The sequence below is a fragment of the Scardinius erythrophthalmus genome, assembly GCF_964197995.2.
Source record: "Scardinius erythrophthalmus genome assembly, chromosome: 5".
NCBI lineage: Eukaryota > Metazoa > Chordata > Actinopteri > Cypriniformes > Leuciscidae > Scardinius > Scardinius erythrophthalmus.
This window is the reverse complement of record NC_138225.1, coordinates 26,888,092-26,909,896: the sequence shown is the minus strand read 5'-3', so window position 1 is coordinate 26,909,896 and position 21,805 is coordinate 26,888,092. Positions and strand designations below refer to the sequence as shown.

General features: G+C 41.6%; 1 protein-coding gene across 1 annotated transcript; it reads right to left on the bottom strand.

The window, feature by feature from the left end:
• Window positions 1-538: 538 nt before the first annotated feature.
• On the bottom strand, window positions 539-21,535 carry LOC308690751 (uncharacterized protein). Its single transcript, XM_081365432.1, has 5 exons — window positions 21,479-21,535; window positions 2,011-2,187; window positions 1,716-1,909; window positions 1,233-1,260; window positions 539-1,077 (listed from the first exon to the last, which is right to left on the bottom strand). The coding sequence occupies exons 2-5, from the start codon at window positions 2,177-2,179 to the stop codon at window positions 893-895; spliced, it is 576 nt and encodes a 191-aa protein (XP_081221558.1). The 5' UTR covers window positions 2,180-2,187; window positions 21,479-21,535; the 3' UTR covers window positions 539-892.
• Window positions 21,536-21,805: the final 270 nt, after the last annotated feature.

Sequence of the window (21,805 nt, the reverse complement as noted above, 5' to 3'; positions counted from 1 at the left end):
ACAGTGCAATAAGCAAGTGTCATAGTTATGAAATTTTATATCATATTATGTAAATAAACCATAATATTCTGTTTTGTTTGCCTTAGTTCATTTTTCTCTGCTCCGTTTAGTTTTGGTTTCCTTGGTTACTTATAATCTCCTTGTTTGCTATGGTTACGTATAATCACCTGTCAGTCATTATGTTTGTCTTCTATTTAAACTCCCTGTTATGTCCCTTGTTGGTTCTCGCATGTTAAGTTGGCTGAGTGTTATGAAGATTAAATAAATACTATTCTGAATTCCTATCCCGTCTCGTCTTGCATGTCATGTAGGCTACTTTTGCATTAAAGTGCAAAAGCCATTAAAGGCAGTTATTTGTACAGACTCTCTGTCTGCTTTAAGTGCCCAGTCAACAAGACAAGAATTAATAAATGAGATACTTATAAATCTATACAGAACATTGGTTTAGTCCTGAGGGTGCATATGTGGGAGTACAAGTAAATGAAATAGTCCACTGCATGAGTAAAGCAGAAATAATAGCAAAAATGGACACATGAATAAAAAGTGGCAAGAAACAGCTGTTTATTTAGGCTAGGCTGTTTTTTGAACAATGACATGCAACATTATCACATTTGAAAATGACAGCTGACTGTTTGTGCCTCAACTATTCAATCACAAAACACTTATCTAAAAAGTGAAGTTCATGCATACTTCTTTCCTATAGAATCACATCTCACATAGACATTTCTAAGCATCATCTTATAACCAGTTACCTGCTAATATATACTCAAAATTTAATTCTCTTCATGCTGTCTACTATACATGCAGTTTTGGTGATATTCTGTATGTTGTTGACATTATAGGATAATTTGAGCAGCTGACAGTTACTGCTGAAAATCACAAAATGCTCATTTCATTCTTTATTACCTAAAAAATATCCAAGAAGTGCCAAAAAGATAATGAGGAAACCAAGGAAACCAAGAGCAAAAAGCCAGCGAGGGTAACGAGCGAAACGAAGGAATCTTTGCCTTGAGTCTCCATCACTGATTAGTCTGTAATTTTCAGGGTCTGTGGATGGATTTCGATTTCCACCATCTTCTGAAAGAATGAAAGACAGCTTATATAAAATATAATACCATAGGTTTTTGTTTTATTCCTTAATTTATTTTTATAACTATAATTAATTACGATATTGCATAGTAAGAGTGAACATTTTACTGAAGAATGAAGAATGTAAAGCTTGGAATACTTACTACTCAAGATATAATATGAAGTCAGATCCTGGAAGGGAAATTAATATATGAATATATTTGTGTTAACTACAATAAAACACACATTCATCTTTCACTTTGGACCCTTTTCACACATTTGCTGGTTTCAGAAGCGGAAGTTGACATGAATGGATAAACTTCTAGCAAATATGATCATTGCATTCCTGATTGTTGCAATAGCAAAAGAAAAGAAAAATACACGATAGCTTTTCCACAAGTTTCTAAACGAGAAACATATATAAAGAGATAATCAGAAATTGATTAAAACAGTCAAAAAGGTGTCAAATTTAGCTCACCTTCCCTCCCTGTATTTATGTTGTATTTATTTTTTATAAAAAAGTATAGTGTTTCAAATGTACATTTTAAAAAATGGAAATATAAAACCTTTGCTAGATTTTTATGTTAATAACTGGAAACATATCATCGCAGTTTGTGAAAAGTGTCCATGGTGATCAACATGTTTACCTTTGAATTGAGGTGATGTGCAGTTTCAGCAATTGCATTGTCATTCTTCTGACATCTCAGTAACTCGTTATCAAAAATCAGACAGTCCACTGCAAATATGTCATGTCTCTTTATAATATTCTTGCTGTCTGGGATAATTCTCTCAGGGTCAAACGTAGAATGGAGTATCACCAAGATGACTGGCGTGAACTGACCTGTAGGGCAGATAAAAGTGGACTGTTAATTGGATCATTTAAAAAAAACTAAATCAGTTAAGTTTAATTAATTATGTTTTATTATTAATCTGGCTTCACACTTTTAACTTGATCAATGTACTTCACTGCAGCGTCAATGTCAGTTCCAGCACGAGAAACAATGGTGCAGAAAAACAGTATGAATTCACATCGCTCAAGGGAATTGACCTCCTTCAGACCAGATACTTTATCACGAAGACTTCTCTTGAATTCATCTCCAACAGAATCCATTGTCTGTCCTGGGTCCAATAAAAGATGGGGAAAGATAAAACAGTTGAAGAACAGAATACAATTTAGAATATTCAGCATTTTAACTAGTTACATCTTAGCCTTCATTATCACAAACTTTCATTAAAATGTTATTTTATTAATCAATTCATTATCCTTCAATCCTTATGCAGCCTCGTTTTCATTCCTGTTAAAGGAGAACTCCGGTCAATTTTAACATTGAGCTCATTTTTTTGTACATTTGGAGTGCTGTCAATACAGAGAACAACGACAAAAATCGGTGTTGCCTACACCGAGTTATTCTATTTTTAAAATTTGCACCCTGTTGACTTCAATGGGGCAAGTACTAAACCTGCTTTTAGCCTCTTAACATCCTTGATGTGTCATTACAAGTGCACAGAAAATGTGAGTGATTCCTTCAGAGTGAACACGAGTGAATCTGACTGCAGTAGATGTGAAAGATATGTATAAAATGATGTTATTTAAGCCAGCGCAAATACCTGTGTTTACATCCTGTTTTTCGGTTGAAGTCCAAAGTAGTCGATTGCCGAGTTCACGCGCGTGATCATAGGTAACTAAACCTATGCGCGTGAACTCGTGAATTTTTTTTAGGACTCTGGCCCGCCTATCTATACCTGCATATGCCTACCATTTCCATGTTTACTAAAAATGTATAGTAATAATTAGCATATAAATAATGTAAATATATATTTTTTTTCTCTGTGGACATGGACTCCGGGCTCCACACTAAAGTTTTTTTTTCACAAGCCCCATCACAAAAAAAGCAAAGAAAAAAAGTAAGAAGAAAAAATATACTATTTCGATCATTTTTGACCCATGTAAACTGCTTCCAATACATTATTTTTCAGCATTATTTATTTATTTATTTATTTATTTATTGGCATCGTAATTAAAAGCTGCATGGGTTATCCCGTGGAATTGGGCTACTTTTACACTGTTTCCGCAGGTTTTTTTTTTTTACCCAAAAAATGTATAGGCCTAAGTATAATTTAGGGAAGGGTAGTATAAGTATAATTTGAATTATTATAATATAGGGAAGGATTTGTTATAGGCACAGGAGGAGAGGATAAGTATGGAAGCCCGTTTCCACCACGTTGAGTAAAAAAAAAAGATTCTTTAAGTCATAATAATGAAAAACTTTCTCATAATAATGACTTAACATCTCATAATAATGATAAACTTTCTCATAATAATGACTTAACATCTCGTAATAATGAGAAACTTTCTCGAAATAATGACTTAACATCTCATAATAATGAGAAACTTTCTCGAAATAATGACTTAACATCTCGTAATAATGAGAAACTTTCTCGTAATAATGACTTAACATCTCGTAATAATGAGAAACTTTCTCGTAATAATGACTTAACGTCTCATAATAATAAGAAACTTTCTCGTAATAATGAATTATTTTCTCGCACTTCTACGCATGCGCAAAGCAGCGGAGCAGAAGGTCGTGCCACACTAGCGACATCCGCTGGTCAAAGCCGTGTAAATGCATCACAGCAAATTTGGCACGCTCTGCAAAACAGTTGTTTTCATTAAAGTCAGTTTGATCTACTAAGTGCAATCTGTAGGATCATTAAATAACATCATCAGTAGGCCTATATCTTCCACACTTTTCCATGCGCACGATAAGGTGTGAAAGTGGAATGCAGAAGCAGGACGGTTACCATGGTAACGAAGGACGCCTGCTTGTGCACACTGATGGAAATTGTTACATGAATTTACAAAATTATCAGATTAAAGTTGGAATATTACATTTATTCGTCAAGTTTAAGTGTAACACATATGTGTGTTAATATAACACATATGTGTGTTAATATAACACGTATTTTGCAGATGCCCCCTCCTTGAACTGCCACCTTAACGTGGTGGAGGGGTTTGAGTACCCGAATGACCCTAGGTCCGGAGCTATGTTGTCCGGGGCTATATGCCCCTGGTAGGGTCTCCCAAGGCAAACAGGTCCTAGGCGACGGGTCAGACTTAGAGTGGTTCAAAATACCCTTTATGAGACAAATTAAATCAAGGACTGTGACGTCGCCCGGTATGGCGCAGCCGGGGCCCCACCCTGGAGCCAGGCCTGGGGTTGGGGCTCGTATGCAAGCGCCTGGTGGCCGGGCCTCCCCCCACGGGGTCCGGCCGGGCTCAGCCCGAAGGAGCGACGTGGGGCCGCCTTCCCGTGGGCTCACCACCTGCAGGAGGGACCGTAAGGGGCCGGTGCTGAGAGGATCGGGCGGCAGTCGAAGGCGGGGGGCTCGACAACCCGATCCCTGGACACGGAAACTAGCTCTAGGGACGTGGAATGTCACCTCGCTGGCGGGGAAGGAGCCTGAGATTGTGCGTGAGGTAGAGAGGTTCCGACTAGAGATAGTCGGGATCACCTCTACGCACGGCTTGGGCTCTGGAACCACACCCCTTGAGAGAGGATGGACTCTTCACCACTCTGGAGTTGCCCATGGTGAGAGGCGGCGGGCTGGTGTGGGTTTGCTTATAGCCCCCCAGCTCAGCCGCCATGTGTTGGAGTTTACCCCGGTGAACGAGAGGGTCGTTTCCCTGCGCCTACGGGTCGGGGATAGGTCTCTCACTGTCGTGTGTGCCTACGGGCCAAACGGCAGTGCAGAGTACCCGGCCTTATTGGAGTCTCTGGGAGGGGTGCTGGAAAGTGCTCCGACTGGGGACTCCATCGTTCTACTGGGAGACTTCAACGCCCACGTGGGCAACGACAGTGACACCTGGAGGGGCGTGATTGGGAGGAACGGCCCCCCTGATCTGAACCCGAGCGGTGTTCAGTTATTGGACTTCTGTGCTAGTTACAGTTTGTCCATAACGAACACCATGTTCAAGCATAAGGGTGTCCATCAGTGCACGTGGCACCAGGACACCCTAGGCCGTAGGTCGATGATCGACTTTGTGGTCGTTTTATCTGACCTGCGGCCGTATGTCTTGGAACCTCGGGTGAAGAGAGGGGCGGAGCTGTCAACTGATCACCACCTGGTGGTGAGTTGGATCCGATGGCGGGGGAGGAGGCTGGACAGACTCGGCAGACCCAAGCGTACTGTGAGGGTCTGCTGGGAACGTTTGGCCGAGTCTCCGGTCAGAGAGATCTTCAACTCCCACCTCCGGCGGAGCTTTGTCCAGATCCCGAGGGAGGCTGGAGATATTGAGTCCGAGTGGACCATGTTCTCCACCTCCATTGTCGAAGCGGCCGCTCGGAGCTGTGGCCGTAAGGTCTCCGGTGCCTGTCGAGGCGGCAATCCCCGAACCCGGTGGTGGACACCGGAAGTAAGGGATGCCGTCAAGCTGAAGAAGGAGTCCTATCGGGCCTGGTTGGCTTGTGGGACTCCTGAGGCAGCTGACGGGTACCGGCAGGCCAAGCGAACTGCAGCCCGGGTGGTTGTGGAGGCAAAAACTCGGGCCTGGGAGGAGTTCGGTGAGGCCATGGAGAAGGACTATCGGCTGGCCTCGAAGAGATTCTGGCAAACCATCCGGCGCCTCAGAAGGGGGAAGCAGTGCCCTACCAATGCTGTCTACAGTAGAGGTGGGGAGCTGTTGACCTCAACTGGGGATCGTCGGGCGGTGGAAGGAATACTTCGAGGATCTCCTCAATCCCGCCGTCACGTCTTCCATTGAGGAAGCAGAGGCTGAGGGCTCAGAGGTGGACTCATCCATCACCCAAGCTGAAGTCACCGAGGTAGTCAAGAAACTCCTCGGTGGCAAGGCACCGGGGGTGGATGAGATCCGCTCTGAGTACCTCAAGTCTCTGGATGTTGTGGGGCTGTCTTGGCTGACACGCCTCTGCAGCATCGCGTGGCGGTCGGGGACAGTGCCTCTGGGATGGCAGACCGGGGTGGTGGTCCCTCTTTTTAAGAAGGGGCACCGGAGGGTGTGTTCCAACTACAGGGGGATCACACTTCTCAGCCTCCCTGGGAAAGTCTATGCCAGGGTACTGGAGAGGAGAATACGGCCGATAGTAGAACCTCGGATTCAGGAGGAACAGTGTGGTTTTCGTCCGGGCCGTGGAACACTGGACCAGCTCTATACACTCTCTACAGGGTGCTGGAGGGTTCATGGGAGTTTGCCCAACCAGTCCACATGTGTTTTGTGGATTTGGAGAAGGCATTCGACTGTGTCCCTCGCGGCGGCCTGTGGAGGGTGCTCCGGGAGTATGGGGTCCGGGGTCCTTTGCTAAGGGCTGTCCGGTCCCTGTACGACCGAAGCAGGAGCTTGGTTCGCATTGCCGGCAGTAAGTCAGACTTGTTCCCGGTGCATGTTGGACTCCGGCAGGGCTGCCCTTTGTTGCCGGTTCTGTTCATAATTTTTATGGACAGAATTTCTAGGCGCAGCCAGGGGCCGGAGGGTGTCGGGTTTGGTGACAACACGATTTCGTCTCTGCTCTTTGCGGATGATGTTGTCGTGTTGGCTTCATCAAGCCAGGACCTTCAGCATGCACTGGGACGGTTTGCAGCTGAGTGTGAAGCGGCTGGGATGAGAATCAGCACCTCCAAATCCGAGGCCATGGTCCTCAGTCGGAAAAGGGTGGTTTGCCCACTTCAGGTTGGTGGAGAGTTCCTGCCTCAAGTGGAGGAGTTTAAGTATCTTGGGGTTTTGTTCACGAGTGAGGGAAGGATGGAACGGGAGATTGACAGACGGATCGGTGCAGCTTCTGCAGTAATGCGGTCGATGTACCGGTCTGTCGTGGTGAAGAAAGAGCTGAGCCGCAAGGCGAAGCTCTCGATTTACCGGTCAATCTACGTTCCTACTCTCACCTATGGTCATGAGCTCTGGGTCATGACCGAAAGGACAAGATCCCGGATACAGGCGGCCGAAATGAGCTTTCTCCGTAGGGTGGCTGGGCGATCCCTTAGAGATAGGGTGAGAAGCTCGGTCACTCGGGAGGAGCTCAGAGTAGAGCCGCTGCTCCTCCACATCGAGAGGATGGTCAGCTGAGGTGGCTCGGGCATCTGTTCCGGATGCCTCCTGGACGCCTTCCCGGGAAGGTGTTCCGGGCGCGTCCCACTGGGAGGAGACCCCGGGGAAGACCTAGGACACGCTGGAGAGACTATGTCTCCCGGCTGGCCTGGGAATGCCTCGGTGTTCCCCCGGAAGAGCTGGAGGAAGTGTCTAGGGAGAGGGGAGTCTGGGCATCTCTGCTTAGACTGTTGCCCCCGCGACCCGGCCCCGGATAAGCGGACGAAGATGAGATGAGATGAGATGAGATGAGATTTTGCAGATGCTTCTAGGATATTTGATGTGCAGGTTCATCTGGAAGATATCAATAGCCTACAGAAATCACCTTTAAGATGTTTATGACTTTGGGGACATTTAAACATAAGTGGGCAGTGGAATGGGGGAAAACGCAAGGTCGAGACGTGTTTTTAAAAGCTGAACTTCTTTTCAATTTAGAACGCCGTGTCATGCGCGAGACGCTGCAGAAGAGCGAGCGCAACGTCCGTCTAGTGCGCGTATGCCTAGAAAAGCAATGAAAAAGCACGTTCTGTATGAACGGACCCTTACACAGATTTCCAGATGAAGTGTTCTTAAACAGATTTGGAAAGGTGTGCTGTCTTATCATTCCTCCGTCTATTTGAAATCCATGGATCACCCTTGTGTTGCTGCTTGTTCATACACAAAAATACAAATGAATACAAATGAATAAAAGACTATCTAGTATGGAAGCCTGTCTCATATACTGATCATTTATCTTTACTGTTATTCACTGCAGAGCGTGCCAAGTTTGCTGTGATGCATTTACACGGCTTTGACCAGCGGATGTCGCTAGTGTGGCACGCCCTTCTGCTCCGCTGCTTTGCGCATGTGTAGAAGTGCGAGAAAATAAGTCATTATTACGAGAAAGTTTCTCATTATTATGAGATGTTAAGTCATTATTATGAGAAAGTTTCTCATTATTACGAGAAAGTTTCTCATTATTACGAGATGTTAAGTCATTATTATCAGAAAGTTTCGCATTATTACGAGATGTTAAGTCATAATTATGAGAAAGTTTCTCATTATTACGAGATGTTAAGTCACTATTACGAGAAAGTTTCTCATTATTACGAGAAAGTTTCTCATTATTACGAGATGTTAAGTCATTACGAGAAAGTTTCTCATTATTACGAGATGTTAAGTCATTACGAGAAAGTTTCTCATTATTACGAGATGTTAAGTCATTATTACGAGAAAGTTTCTCATTATTATGAGAAAGTTTCTCATTATTACGAGATGTTAAGTCAAGTCAAGTCAAGTCAACTTTATTTATATAGCGCTTTTCACAATACAGATTGTATCAAAGCAGCTTCACAGTATTAAATAAAATAGTACATCAGTGTTTGTTTCTAGTGTAAAACGTCCACGTTTGGTAATGCTGATCAATAGTATTGTTGATTGATTAATTAAATTAAGTATCCCCAACTGAGCAAGCCAAAGGCAACAGTGGCAAGGAACCGAAGAACTCCATCAGGTGACCTAATGGAGAAAAAAAAAACTTGGGAGAACCCAGGCTCAGTCTGGGGGCCAGTTCTCCTCTGGCATTTATGAACTAGAGACCGGATTTAACTGTAAGATTAAAAATATTATATAAATGCCTGGCTGAAGAGATGCGTCTTTAATCTAGTTTTAAACTGGGAAAGCGAGTCTGAGCAACGAACAGTATCAGGAAGGCTATTCCAGATTTTTGGAGCTAAATGTGAAAATGATCTCCCTCCTTTGGTTGATCTGGATATCCTAGGTATGACCAAAAGCCTCGAATTGATTGATCTTAAAGAGCGCGATGGATTATAGGGCTATAGAAGATCCGTTAAATAAACTGGAGCTAAGCCGTTTAGGGCTTTATAAGTCAGTAGCAATACCTAATTAATATGGAACTTTATAGGTAACCATTGTAGTGATGATAAAATTGGTGTTATATGGTCAAATTTTCTTGATCTAGTAAGAACTCTAGCGGCGGCATTTTGGACTAACTGTAGCTTGTTTATTGAGGATGAAGGACAACCAGCTAATAAAGCATTACAGTAATCTAGTCTCGAGGTCATGAACGCATGAACTAACTTTTCTGCATCAGAAACAGATAGCATATTACGTAGCTTAGCAATGTTTCTAAGGTGGAAAAAGGCTGTTTTTGTAACATATGAAATATGATTTTCAAAAGACAGGCTGCAGTCAAGTATAACACCCAGGTCTTTTACTGTAGAGGATAAAGTAACAGGACATCCTACGATGTTAAAGTTGTACTGTGAGAGGTTTTGTGGGCGGTTTTTTGAACCGATAAGTATTACCTCTGTCTTGTCTGGATTTAATAAAAGAAAATTGCGCGTCATCTAATCTTTTATATCTTTAACACACTCTGTCAATTTGGATAATTTAGCGTTTTCATCCGGCCGTGATGAAATATATATTTGAGTGTCATCAGCATAACAATGGAAACTAATTCCATGTTTCCTTATAATATTTCCAAGTGGCAGCATATATATTGAGAATAATAGAGGGCCTAACACAGATCCTTGCGGCACTCCAAAGTTTACTGGGGTTATGATCGATTTTTCTCCATTTAAATAGACAAAATGGTATCGGTCAGATAGGTATGATCTGAACCAGCTTAAAGGAGAACTCTGGTCAATTTTAACATTGAGCTCATTTTTTTGTAAATTTGGAGTGCTGTCAATACAGAGAACAACGACAAAAATCGGTGTTGCCTACACCGAGTTATTCTATTTTTAAAATTTGCACCCTGTTGACTTCAATGGGGCAAGTACTAAACCTGCTTTTAGCCTCTTAACATCCTTGATGTGTCATTACAAGTGCACAGCCATGTGAGTGATTCCTTCAGAGTGATCACGGGTGAATCTGACTGCAGTAGATGTGAAATATATTAATAAAAATGATGTTTATTCAGCCAGCGCACATACCTGTATTTACATCCTGTTTTCGGTCGAAGTCCAAAGTAATCGATTGTCGAGTTCACACTCGTAGGTTTAGTTACCTATGATCACGCGCGTGAACTCGATAATCGATTACTATGGACTTCGACCGAAAACAGGAAGAAAATATAGGTATGTGCGCTGGCTGAAATAACATAATTTTTATTAATATCTTTCACATCTACTGCAGTCAGATTCACCCGTGATCAGTCTGAAGGAATCAGTCACATTAGCTGTGCACTTGTAATGACACATCAAGGATGTTAAGAGGCTAAAAGCAGGTTTAAAACTTGCCCCATTTAAGTCAACAGGGTGCAAATTTTAAAAAGAGGATAACATGGTGTAGGCAACACCGATTTTTGTCGTTGTTCTCTGTATTGACAGCACTCCAAATTTACAAAAAAATTAGCTCAGTGTTAAAATTGACCGAAGTTATCCTTTAATGCTTGTCCTTGAACACCAGTATAATTTTGTAGTCGATCTAAGAGTACTGTGTGATCTATAGTATCGAACGCAGCACTAAGATCAAGTAAAACTAGTATTGAGATACAGCCTTGGTCAGAAGCTAAGAGTAACCATTTGTGATTTTAACGAGCGCAATTTCAGTGCTATGGTGCGGCCTGAAACCAGACTGAAACTTTTCATAGATGTCATTTTCTTGTAAGAAAGAGCCTAGTTGGGCAGACACAACTTTTTCTAGTATTTTAGACATAAAAGGAAGATTTGAAATGGGTCTATAATTTGCTAGGTTATTTGGGTCTAATTGTGGTTTCTTAATGAGTGGTTTTATAACTGCCAGTTTAAATGTTCTTGGAACATAAAGATGAGTTAATAATATTGAGGAGAGGCTCTTCCACTATAGGTAACACTTCTTTCAGTAGTTTAGTTGGTATGGGATCTAATAAACATGTTGTTGTTTTAGAGGAAGTGATAAGTTTATTTAACTCTATTTGTTCTATAGTTGTAAAGCACTGTAATTGTTCTTGCGGGGTGATAATCGAGGCAGAGTTATAAGGCGCGATTGAGGATTGAACGTTTACAATTGTGGTTCTGATGTTTTCTATTTTCTCAGTGAAAAAATTCATGAAATCATTACTACTAAACTGTAACGGAATATTTTGTTCAGGTGACGCTTGTTTATTTGTTAGTCTAGCCACGGTGTTAAATAAAAACCTAGGATTGTTTTGGTTATTTTCTATTAGTTTGCGGAGGTGCTCAGCCCTGGCTACTTTTAGAGCCTTTTTATAACGTGACGTACTGTCTTTCCAAGCGATTCTAAAAACCTCTAAATTAGTTTTTTTCCATTTACGCTCTAAATTACGGGTTTCTCTCTTTAGAACACGCGTAGTATTGTTGTACCATGGTGCTTTAATTTTCTCTCTGACCTTTTTTAGTCTAATAGGTGCAACAATATCCAGTGTTCCAGAGAGAATGGTGCTCATAGTGCTGGTTAGTTCCTGTGGTTCATCTGTTTGTTTGGGTTCACTGAGCAGCTGAGAAAGATCCGATAAGCAATTTGAAAAATTATCTATGGTGGATGGAAGGATTGTTCTGCCTAATCGATAACGCGACGCAGCATGATATATTACAGGGGTACGTAATATGCAAGTTACCATGTAATGGTCAGTTACATCGTCACTTTGTGGAATGATATCTATATCGGTTGGATCGGTTCCATGTGATATAATTAAATCGAGTGTATGATTAAAACGATGAGTTGGTCCGGTAACGTTTTGCTTAACCCCAAAGGAGTTTAATAAATCTATAAACGCAGCCCCTAACGCATCATTTTGATTATCTACGTGTATGTTAAAATCTCCAACAATTAATGCTTTATCGACATTGACCAATAGGTCTGAGAGAAAATCTGCAAATTCTTTTAGGAAATCAGCGTAAGGCCCTGGCGGTCTATATACGGTAGCCAAGGCTAAAGATAATAGGGATGTTTTTCTAGCATCTAAGAGCGTAACATTTAGTACAAGTACTGTACTTCAAATGAAATAAACTTATAACCCGTTTTCTGAGTAACACTAAGAAAATCTCTATAGATTGTTGCAATACCGCTGCCACGACCAATCAGACGGGGCTCATGCTTATAGGAGTATCCTGATGGAGTAGACTCATTTAGACCGAAATAATCACTTGGTTTAAGCCAGGTTTCAGTAAGGCAAAGTACATCGATGCTATTATCTGTGACTATTTCATTTACAATAACTGCCTTAGGTGTGAGTGATCTAATGTTTAAAAGACCTAGCTTTAGAAATTGTTTTTGTTTACTAATAGCAACATTTTCTGTTTTAATAACGATTAGATTTTTCCTAGATCCTGAAGTAGATTTATTATTTGATCGCACTAAACGAGGAATAGACACAATTTCTATGCAATGTTCTACACTAGTATTTATATCAGTTAATTTGGTGCAGCAGAGACTATGATTTGGACTTTTGGTTACTAGTCAAAAGGTATTTAACATTTTGGAGATGTTATCCGACAGAAGATCCGCTCCAAATCTGCTTGGGTGTAAGCCATCAGCACGGAAAAGCCTAGGACGCTCCCAAAACAGATTCCAATTATTTACAAAGAGCAGTTTCTGCTCATTGCACCATGACGATAACCATTCATTTAGCGTGAATAATCTACTAAACTTGTCATGTCCTAGACGGTACGTGGGAAGCGTTCCTGACACAATGATCGTTGTTTCAGGCGATGTGCTGCGTACCGTATAGATCAGATTCCTGAAGTCTTTCTTCAGAACTTCCGTCTGGCGCAGCCTGATGTCGTTCACTCCCGCGTGCAAGACCCCAGTTCCGACACGCTCGTTATCGTTCAGAATCTCGGGAACGTGAGCAGCGATTTCAGAAACACGAGCACCAGGAAAGCAGTGACTGTGCACCTTACTTTTACCTGATGTAGCGTGGACGTGCCGAACGATGGAATCGCCGATGATCACAGCATCGCGTTCTGTTTTGCGAAGAGGGGAGAAGCGGTTTTGTGTGGATAACTCGAAAACCGGGAGGGTCGGAGAGGGTCTTGGTCTAGACCTGACTCGCGTCTTCCGCTGCAGAAATATCCAGGCTTCGTGGTGGCGTGTTGGAGCCGGAGTGAACGAGACCATGGCTGATCGCGACCTCGGCGCTCGGGACCGATGCTGAGTAATGCACGGAGTAGACGAGGTCGGAATCAGCGGGTTAGTTACGTTAATCTCTGATTTGTGTGCATCGGCGCGTGATGTTTCAAGAGCTAACCGCCGGTCTATCAGTTCGGCTTGTCTCACTAAAAGGTCGTGGATCTGTTTCTCAACAGCTTCCAGCTCAGACTGCACTGCGTGCAGCTCAAATCCTCACCTGCACCAAAAGGTAGACTACTTACATCTGATATATGCGCCATTTTAACAGATGGACAGTAAGTTAGCAACTACGCTACCAGTGATGCTAACAATATTAATACTAATTTATGACTGAAGTCTTAGATATAATCCGTCTTTTTAGTGGTACGGGTGTAGAGTAGACGCACGATAGGCGAAAAATGTTTGTAAGTGAGTGTTGAGAAGACGCGTTCAGCCGTGATCCACGGACGTAACCTATAGATTCAGCATTGGATCACTGAAGCCGCTTGTCCACCAGCGTCCGATCAATTTTTGTTCCGACGCGACGCCTGTGACGTTTTCGCTGCTTGCTTAAATATGAAACCATAGCAACGCCCATACACAAATTCTCGCCGCCGAGTTTCCATTGGCTGCTGCCCCGCGTTTTGACGCTCTCATTTGCATAAAGTATCCACCGAGATACTTTTTTGCAGCGCCGCTGTTGACCAAATCGACGCGACGCGACCCATCATGAGTGACGCTGTGCGCGGACCGCTTGTCCACCAGCGTCTCGATTTCTGACGCGACGCCAAAGCCCATTCATTTCCTATGTTACTACGTCAGGCAGCAAAAACGCCCCCGCAAAGCATGATGGGTCGCGTCGCGTCGATTTGGTCAACAGCGGCGCTGCAAAAAAGTATCTCGGTGGATACTTTATGCAAATGAGAGCGTCAAAACGCGGGGCAGCAGCCAATGGAAACTTGGCGGCGAGAATTTGTGTATGGACGTTGCTTAGGTTTCATATTTAAGCAAGCAGCGAAAACGTCACAGGCGTCGCGTCGGAACAAAAATTGATCGGACGCTGGTGGACAAGCGGCTTAAGGAAAATCAAGAATTATATATCAAATCGATGGAGCTCCAAAGACAACAACGCGTTCAGACGCGACGCATGATTATTAAGTCATTATTATGAGAAAGTTTCTCATTATTACGAGATTTTAAGTCATTTTTACGAGAAAGTTTCTCATTATTACGAGATGTTAAGTCATTATTATGAGAAAGTTTCTCATTATTATGACTTAAAGAATCTTTATTTTTTTACTCAATGTGGCGGAAACGGGCTTCCATAGATAAGGGTTAAATGTGTTAAATGTTTTTTTTTTTTTTTTTTTTGCTCTCTTGTTTCAATTGCTGCCTTGCCTCTCTCTGAATATCCTGTTCTAATCTTTAGGAAGCAGGAACAAGGAAGCAGCACTGTATGGAAGCATATGGGTAGCACATTTCAATTTGAAATGTATGCAAAATGACAATGCAATATGTAAAATGGCAATGCATTTCTGTATTTAAATTTAAATTTTCCATTACATTTGTGCAACGTTTGGTGCAAAATGAAAATGAAAATTCAATTATATAATTTACATTTGCCATTTCATACACTAGTTTTAATATGCAAATTGAATACATATTTTAACGCTTTATAAGTTGCAAAATTAAAATTAAAATGTATTACAGAAATGATTAGATATGTTTAACATGTTCAAGCAAAAACTGTAGCAAAATTGTAATTTAAATGTTATTTTTTCTTAATTGCATTTACACCAAGCGGCAACCTCCCCGTCTCTCTCTTGAAACCAACACGGAAGTGAGTTAAACTGCAATTCATTGACTGGCCGCTTGGCCTGGCTGCAGAAGTGAGTCAAATCTGTATCTCCCTCATGTTAAAATTACCAACTTTACAGCAGAAAAAAAATATGTTTACAGCCTGGATCTCTATGTGGCTTTGGTCTATACAGCTAATTTTGCCCTTCATAACAACTGTGAGGGGGGTGAAATATTTTATAACTCGTCCGTTTAGTTGATTAATATTTAAATTTAAGGGTGTGGCCAGTGGCCACTTGAGTGACAGATGGATTGCCGCTGTCAGTGCTGGCCGTTTGTCTGCTGTTACTAGCCGTCACTTCACCTCAGCAAATGTTAGCTGCTGAACTTGCCATCTCTGCAGTGTTTGTGCTTTTTTTCGGGATTATTTCATACAATTTAATACTTGGATACAAAGCCCACGTCTTTGGATTCCGTCGTTATCGTTCGAGAGAACAACCAGCGCTGTATTTCAGTTGTTTTCCTCCGTGAACCTGCACTAATGGATGTCTGACAATTTCGTTGCTTTTTGGGGTTTTCAAATTTAAAACGTCAATAAATGCTCGTTCGTTCTGCTCTCACGGAACAGATGGATTATAATATGCTTAACGTTATGTACCGTCAGATGAAATCATGCAGGCGTCGGCGCTTTCTCCGTCCATGCAATAAATGCACATGAATGAGCGCGGATTTTCTAGCGCATTTACTTGCACTTCAAAGGTAATATGGTAATAAAATGGTTTAACCCATTTGAGAGACGGCCAAAATCAGAATTTAAAATGGACTGAATAAGCTCTCTACGAACTTTCGGACCATGAAAGAGTAACGGACATGTATGCACATAAATCACTGTCACACACAAACACTCTCGAAGTAATACACAGTCTCACTTGTAGCCATGTCTTTTAACTATTATAATATTTCGAAGGGCAAAAATAGGAAAGTTTAATTGGCTTTACATCATCAGCTAACTCGATCACGTCGAGCTAGGTGATTTCAGATAGCTAGCCAGGCTCCTCAACTCCACTCACGCCCCGCCTGTTTGCCTATTTTCTGTTATCCGGGAGTGACGCAAGGCCAAGATGGCGACGGCCGGCTCCGCCCACTTTAGGCTTCAAAAATGCTCTTCAGAAACCTACGGGTGACGTCACGGACACTACGTCCATATTTTTTTACAGTCTATGATTTACACTCACAGTTAAGACACTTGCGATTGCATTTCCATTAAGTGTCCCGCAATGAATGTAGCCAAATTCAATGTGCAATTTGAAAATGCATTCTGAGCCGATCACGTGCCCGCCCAGCCCCGCCCTGCCCTGCCCTGCCCTGTCAATCACTGCGTTGCTCGGCAACAGGTAAACATAGGCTATGGTGCATATTTTGAGGTGTTGGAAGGAAACACGGCGGCGGCAGATCTGATCTGATACGAGTGTTACATTCACTAACAGATTAAGTGGAGCGTGGACAGAGAAATGGTAGTGTTTCCGAAAATTATTACGCGTCTGCAGGTGATAGAAGAACCAGTACGATGTTGGACCGTCTGGGTCTGGGAGAATGTTCTGCCTTATCAGGCGTCAACATTATGCTGAGCTGCTGTTGTCTGATGCTGGACTGTGTTGATGGTTTCGTTTTGTATAAAATATTATCATTGTCTGATACATGCTTATCTTTATTCTTATTATTCTTATTACTATTAACTTTAATACCCAATAATGTTGGAGATCCTATTGAGAGTGAGGAGTCACGTGCCGACTTGGGTTGATTTGGGCGGGGTCTGAGCCTGTCGGCCATGATGGAAGGAGACGCTATCGGTTGCCAGGGGCAACGCCTTCAGGGGCCAGTTGCACCAACAGGGCGTACGCCTGGTCTTAAGGTAAGTAGGTCTTAACTCAGCATTCTAAGTCCGACCTAAAAGTTACGACCGTTGCACCATCCAGGCTTAAGTCCTCTTCTCGCTAAGACCGGGCGTAAATCTTACGCCTAGTCAGTAGCAGGCGTAAATGCAAAATCTAGGCATATAATAGCGTTAATAGCCGTTATCCGATAATGTTTCTATAGTAACCACTTCGTAACCACATAAGTAAATACAGTAGTAAAGACATGGCGCGCCTTATATAACGTTACAGACTTTACAATGAGCGGGCTTTTAGACGGAAGAGAGTTATTCGGGACAGAAGCAATCCATTGGACCTTTACAATGATGAGGAGCTGATAGAGAGGTTTCGATTCTGTCGGAGGGATATATGAACTTGTTGAAGAGCTGTCATCCGACTTACAGTATGTATCGGACCACAACGCAGCATTGACACCAGTATTACTGCTATTAATAGCGCTACGTTTTTATGCAAATGGTGCGTTTCAAAACACTGTTGGAGATATGATTAATGTCCACAAATCCACCGCATGTCGGGCCATCCGCAGAGTGTCACTGGCACTGAGCTGTCGCCTTCCGCGATCTGCTCACCGCCCTTAGTTTACAGCGTAACCTAGCAACGCGCGCTGCTGGTCAAGAACACATGAACGCGCAACGCTAAGACCAGGCGTAGTTAAGCCTAGGCTTAAGTTTGGTTGGTGCAACAGACGTTAGGTCAACTCTAAAGACTGGTCTTAACTAAGACCTACTTAGCAGTTAGGACCAGGCTTAGTAAAGCCCTGTTGGTGCAACTGGCTCCTGAACTACACAGAAGCGCGACTAAACATTCCAGAGCTCTTTCATTTTTGCGCATTTATTAGGCTATTATTATTAGGCTATTTATTATTTCAGCGGGACACAGACTGATCTACGAATACGAAAAAGAAAAGGAAGAAAGTAAAGCAATGCAAAAAGATAAAGCGAAAGAAAAGGGACCTTACAGGAACAAGCTCACACCAAGCGCAAAACAGCGGTATTTAGAGAAGATAACATATAATTCGTCTTGTGTTGACCTAACGGGCGATCTTTGGTCTTGTGAATCTTGTTCCCTGGCCAAACTGAGGGCTAAGTGAAATTTCATAACTTTATATTTAGGCTATTTAACTTTACCGTTGTTGTAATATTAGACTAGAGCGCTGACTTTGTATGTTTGACTGAATCGTTTGCTTTATTTCTTATTGTATAGCTTCTTGTACTTTTTACTTATAGGCTACTTACTTTTATAATGGCTATTATTGATAAAACTGAAATTCAACAAAAAGAGACAGGGTTTAGTTTTTTTATTATTATTTTTTTTTATTACAGTGATGATCAGAGTACAAATGCACATTATATATTGCCTGAACCATATTAATAAGTTTAATATTTTTAAAATTTAAACGGAAAGAACAATTTAAATATAACAATTTAAAAAAAAAAAAGTTTTGTTATAAATATGCTAACGTTACATGTAGTGAATATAATAAATATGCGTTGCCTGAACCACATTTGTGTAATGTTTAAGATTTCTTTAAATGAAAACGAAAAGAGGCAGTGTAGTGTTTTATAACATATTTCGTTTTATTGTTGCCTAAAATGTACATACAGAGTGAGATAACCGGAGTAGCAGAGCGAGCTGAGTGACGCGCGTCCTCGGGAGTCATTCTCCTGAGCTGCACTTGACATTGAAGTCCGAACTTTGCGTACTTGCTAGGGATGTCAATTTTCACAAATTCCCATGATCGATCGTCGTTTAAATTAACGATCAATTAATCGATTAATCGTTAGCCTTAATACTGCGATATGCATCAACTGCAGTGGCATGTGGCCAACAGCATGACAGGGTCTGCAAATGCTAATGTTCCTCACCAAATCAATTAGAATGGTTTTAAATATAAATAAAGGGCTAGGATTGTAAAATGTTTCGATGTGATTGATAATTAAATTAATTATTTAATAATCAAATATAACTACTAATACAACGCGTCACCAGCGCCGCCTCATATGCGCTAGAATGTGTGACTGTTGTGGACGCGCTCTTCCTGGAACAACTGCACGCGCTGAATGAATCTGCAACCGTTAAACTGGAGCACTTTGCTAGCACGTTATTTATCTAAAAGAAACGCATCCTATATGAGATTAATCAGATATATTTAGAATAAACAGAATATTACAAATTATATCTGCACAAAATGACGCAAATTCATGCACAAGTGAACTTGAACTAAGTTACGTGCCATTCATTCAGAACTACTCATGTTGTGGACGCGCTCTTCCTGGAGCAACGCGACACGGCAACTAAACCCAAATAATTCACAATGTTTTATTACAGTATTGTTCTCTTTATAATGTTATGTAATATTACAGTCCCAATAGTCATTATTAGTCGTGCACTGCCGTTTGAGCTGCGCGCGCTGAAGCTGACGCTTTACTACAGAGTTCTTTACCAAATGCATCCAATATGAGATAAATCAGATATAGATAGGCATACACAAAATAAACAGTATTACAACTTACATTTGAACAAAACAAAAGGCTGCGAATGCACACGCAAACTTACATGATGATGAAGGTTTAAAATGGTCCCAAACATAACTCCGGCGCGCTCGCTTTACATGTTTCGCGGTTGAGCAGCACGCACGCGCATAAAAACCTGCTTAATCGATGATCGATAAGTTCTATCGATTAAATGTATTATCGACAATTAATCGATCGTCGATTAATCGTTGACATCCCTAGTACTTGCTATTGAGAAATGCCTAATGTCGGCGCTTGGCTTCTTGTGACAAACACTGGAGCAGTTTTTACTTCCAGGCATGGTAAAACAGTGCGGAATTGCGAAAACCTCCTCTACTACCGAGTTAACAGCACACGTAAACAATGATGTTTTGCCGCTGGAATCCTGCCAACATGGCGGATCGAGGGGAGGGGCTCTATACCGTGACGACAACTCCTCACTCTCTATAGACGAATCCGACGAGCGTTCTGTGTAGGCTGCCATCTTGTGGCGACGCCATTACTGAGCTGTTACTAGTATGTAAACAAACCTCCGTGATAACGCAAACGCACCCTCGATGACAGCTGCAGGCAGTATGACTTGTTAGGTTGATGATGTTAGACAGTGGCCTCCAGTCACAGATGAAGGTACAAACGATCTTACAGATTATTTATGAAAATAGCTTGGCAATAACTATGCTAGCTAGGCAAGCTAACGAGGAAACTATTAAAAGATCTGTCCATTTGGCAACAATAAATAAATTAATGATATCAAATAAACGAATTCATGTTTTTATTTTGTGACCATTATTTATCTCATTTTCACATTTCAAAAGGAAAGGGTAAGGTACAGCTAACTGCTAGCGTTGTTGGTTCTCAGAGTGAGAGTCACAGTCAAGCAAATACAGTAACGTTAATGCTACTAAGTTACTGCCCCAACGCGCCCCTTCGGTTGTTTTAAAGGTATTCAAGAGTATTTTCTCCTTCGCCTGGCATCCGATGATCAACAAAATGCCAACTACAGGTCACTGATAGAGGGTCAAAAAATTATCTGAGCTCCGTATGGGTTGGTCAAATAATGCACACTCTACCAGATGATAAATACATAGTTCTTAAAGGACCTGTCCGATCTTCACAGACCATTAACAACACTTATACTGTTCAAATAACTCTGCAGAGGAAGAATAGTAAAGTTGTAGATGTAACGTTAGTGACAGTCGTAAATTGCGGGCTGTTTATTCCAGTGGACGCAACCAAACCAATAGGAGGCAATGGCGCAACGCTACCCAGCAACAGCTCAGTAATGGCGCCCGCTTACTTCCGGTAGTTTCGCCGGATTCGTCTATAGTTTTTCCTTACAAATGCATTGGCCTATTAACTGTTACTCTGTGATCACATAATATAACAAAGCTCCATTGGTATTCGGTATTAATAGCTACCGAAAAACGTGAACGCTCTTTAATAACTGACTGTAATTTTCAATAAATTGACGAATGTGATGTGTGTGACCATCTTTGTTTGCAGCTGCATAATCATAAAATATGAGGCAGACATGCGAATCCCCTTTCTAGTTTATAAAGCATATTGAAGGTATTAATACACAGGGTCACGGAATCTGACGGGTCAAATTCATCGACCTAGCCTTTTTTGGGTGAATGTGGAGCAGGTCGAGGGCTGGTGACGTCATCGTCTATAAATCAGTGTCTAATATTTTCAACAACGAAGCAGCACAATTTATGCAACTAACAATTCATCTACTGATGAAGTAGCTACAAAAAAATGAACGTCTGGTTTCAATTTTTCATTTTTGTATTTGCATTTTTGGTATAAAAAAAAAACTGAAGCAACACGGACCAATCTTACAGTATTTCTGATCTATATCATTTCGGCTAAAACATTGGTGGAAGATTTCCATCCATTTGTATTTTACAGTTCTGTGATAGGTCTATATGCACTTTAAAATCTCATTCACAAATAACCAGGTAAAGTTCCAGTGGGATAAAATAAGGCATAATGAAAGACAACATACTTACTGTTCTTCTTCTTCTTCAGAGGCTGAAAGTGCTGCGTGAGGTCTGAGCGCTGAATCCTGAGTCATTGAGCAACATTTTCGTTTTTATTTGATTCAAGCTTAATGTTCTTTCAGTTTCGTTTTGACTCTAAATATACGTCTAAAAATCAGTTACAGCACAATAGGCTGCATGCGTCTGTTTTATAATTAGGCTACTGCTTAGGCTACATAATAATCGGTAGCAGAAAATAAACATTTTATTAAATCATTTAAAAGTTAGCCTATAGTTGTAAGTTAAGGTGTGTAATAGCCTAATGTATGGATTTTTAACAAAAGATTAATTGTGTTA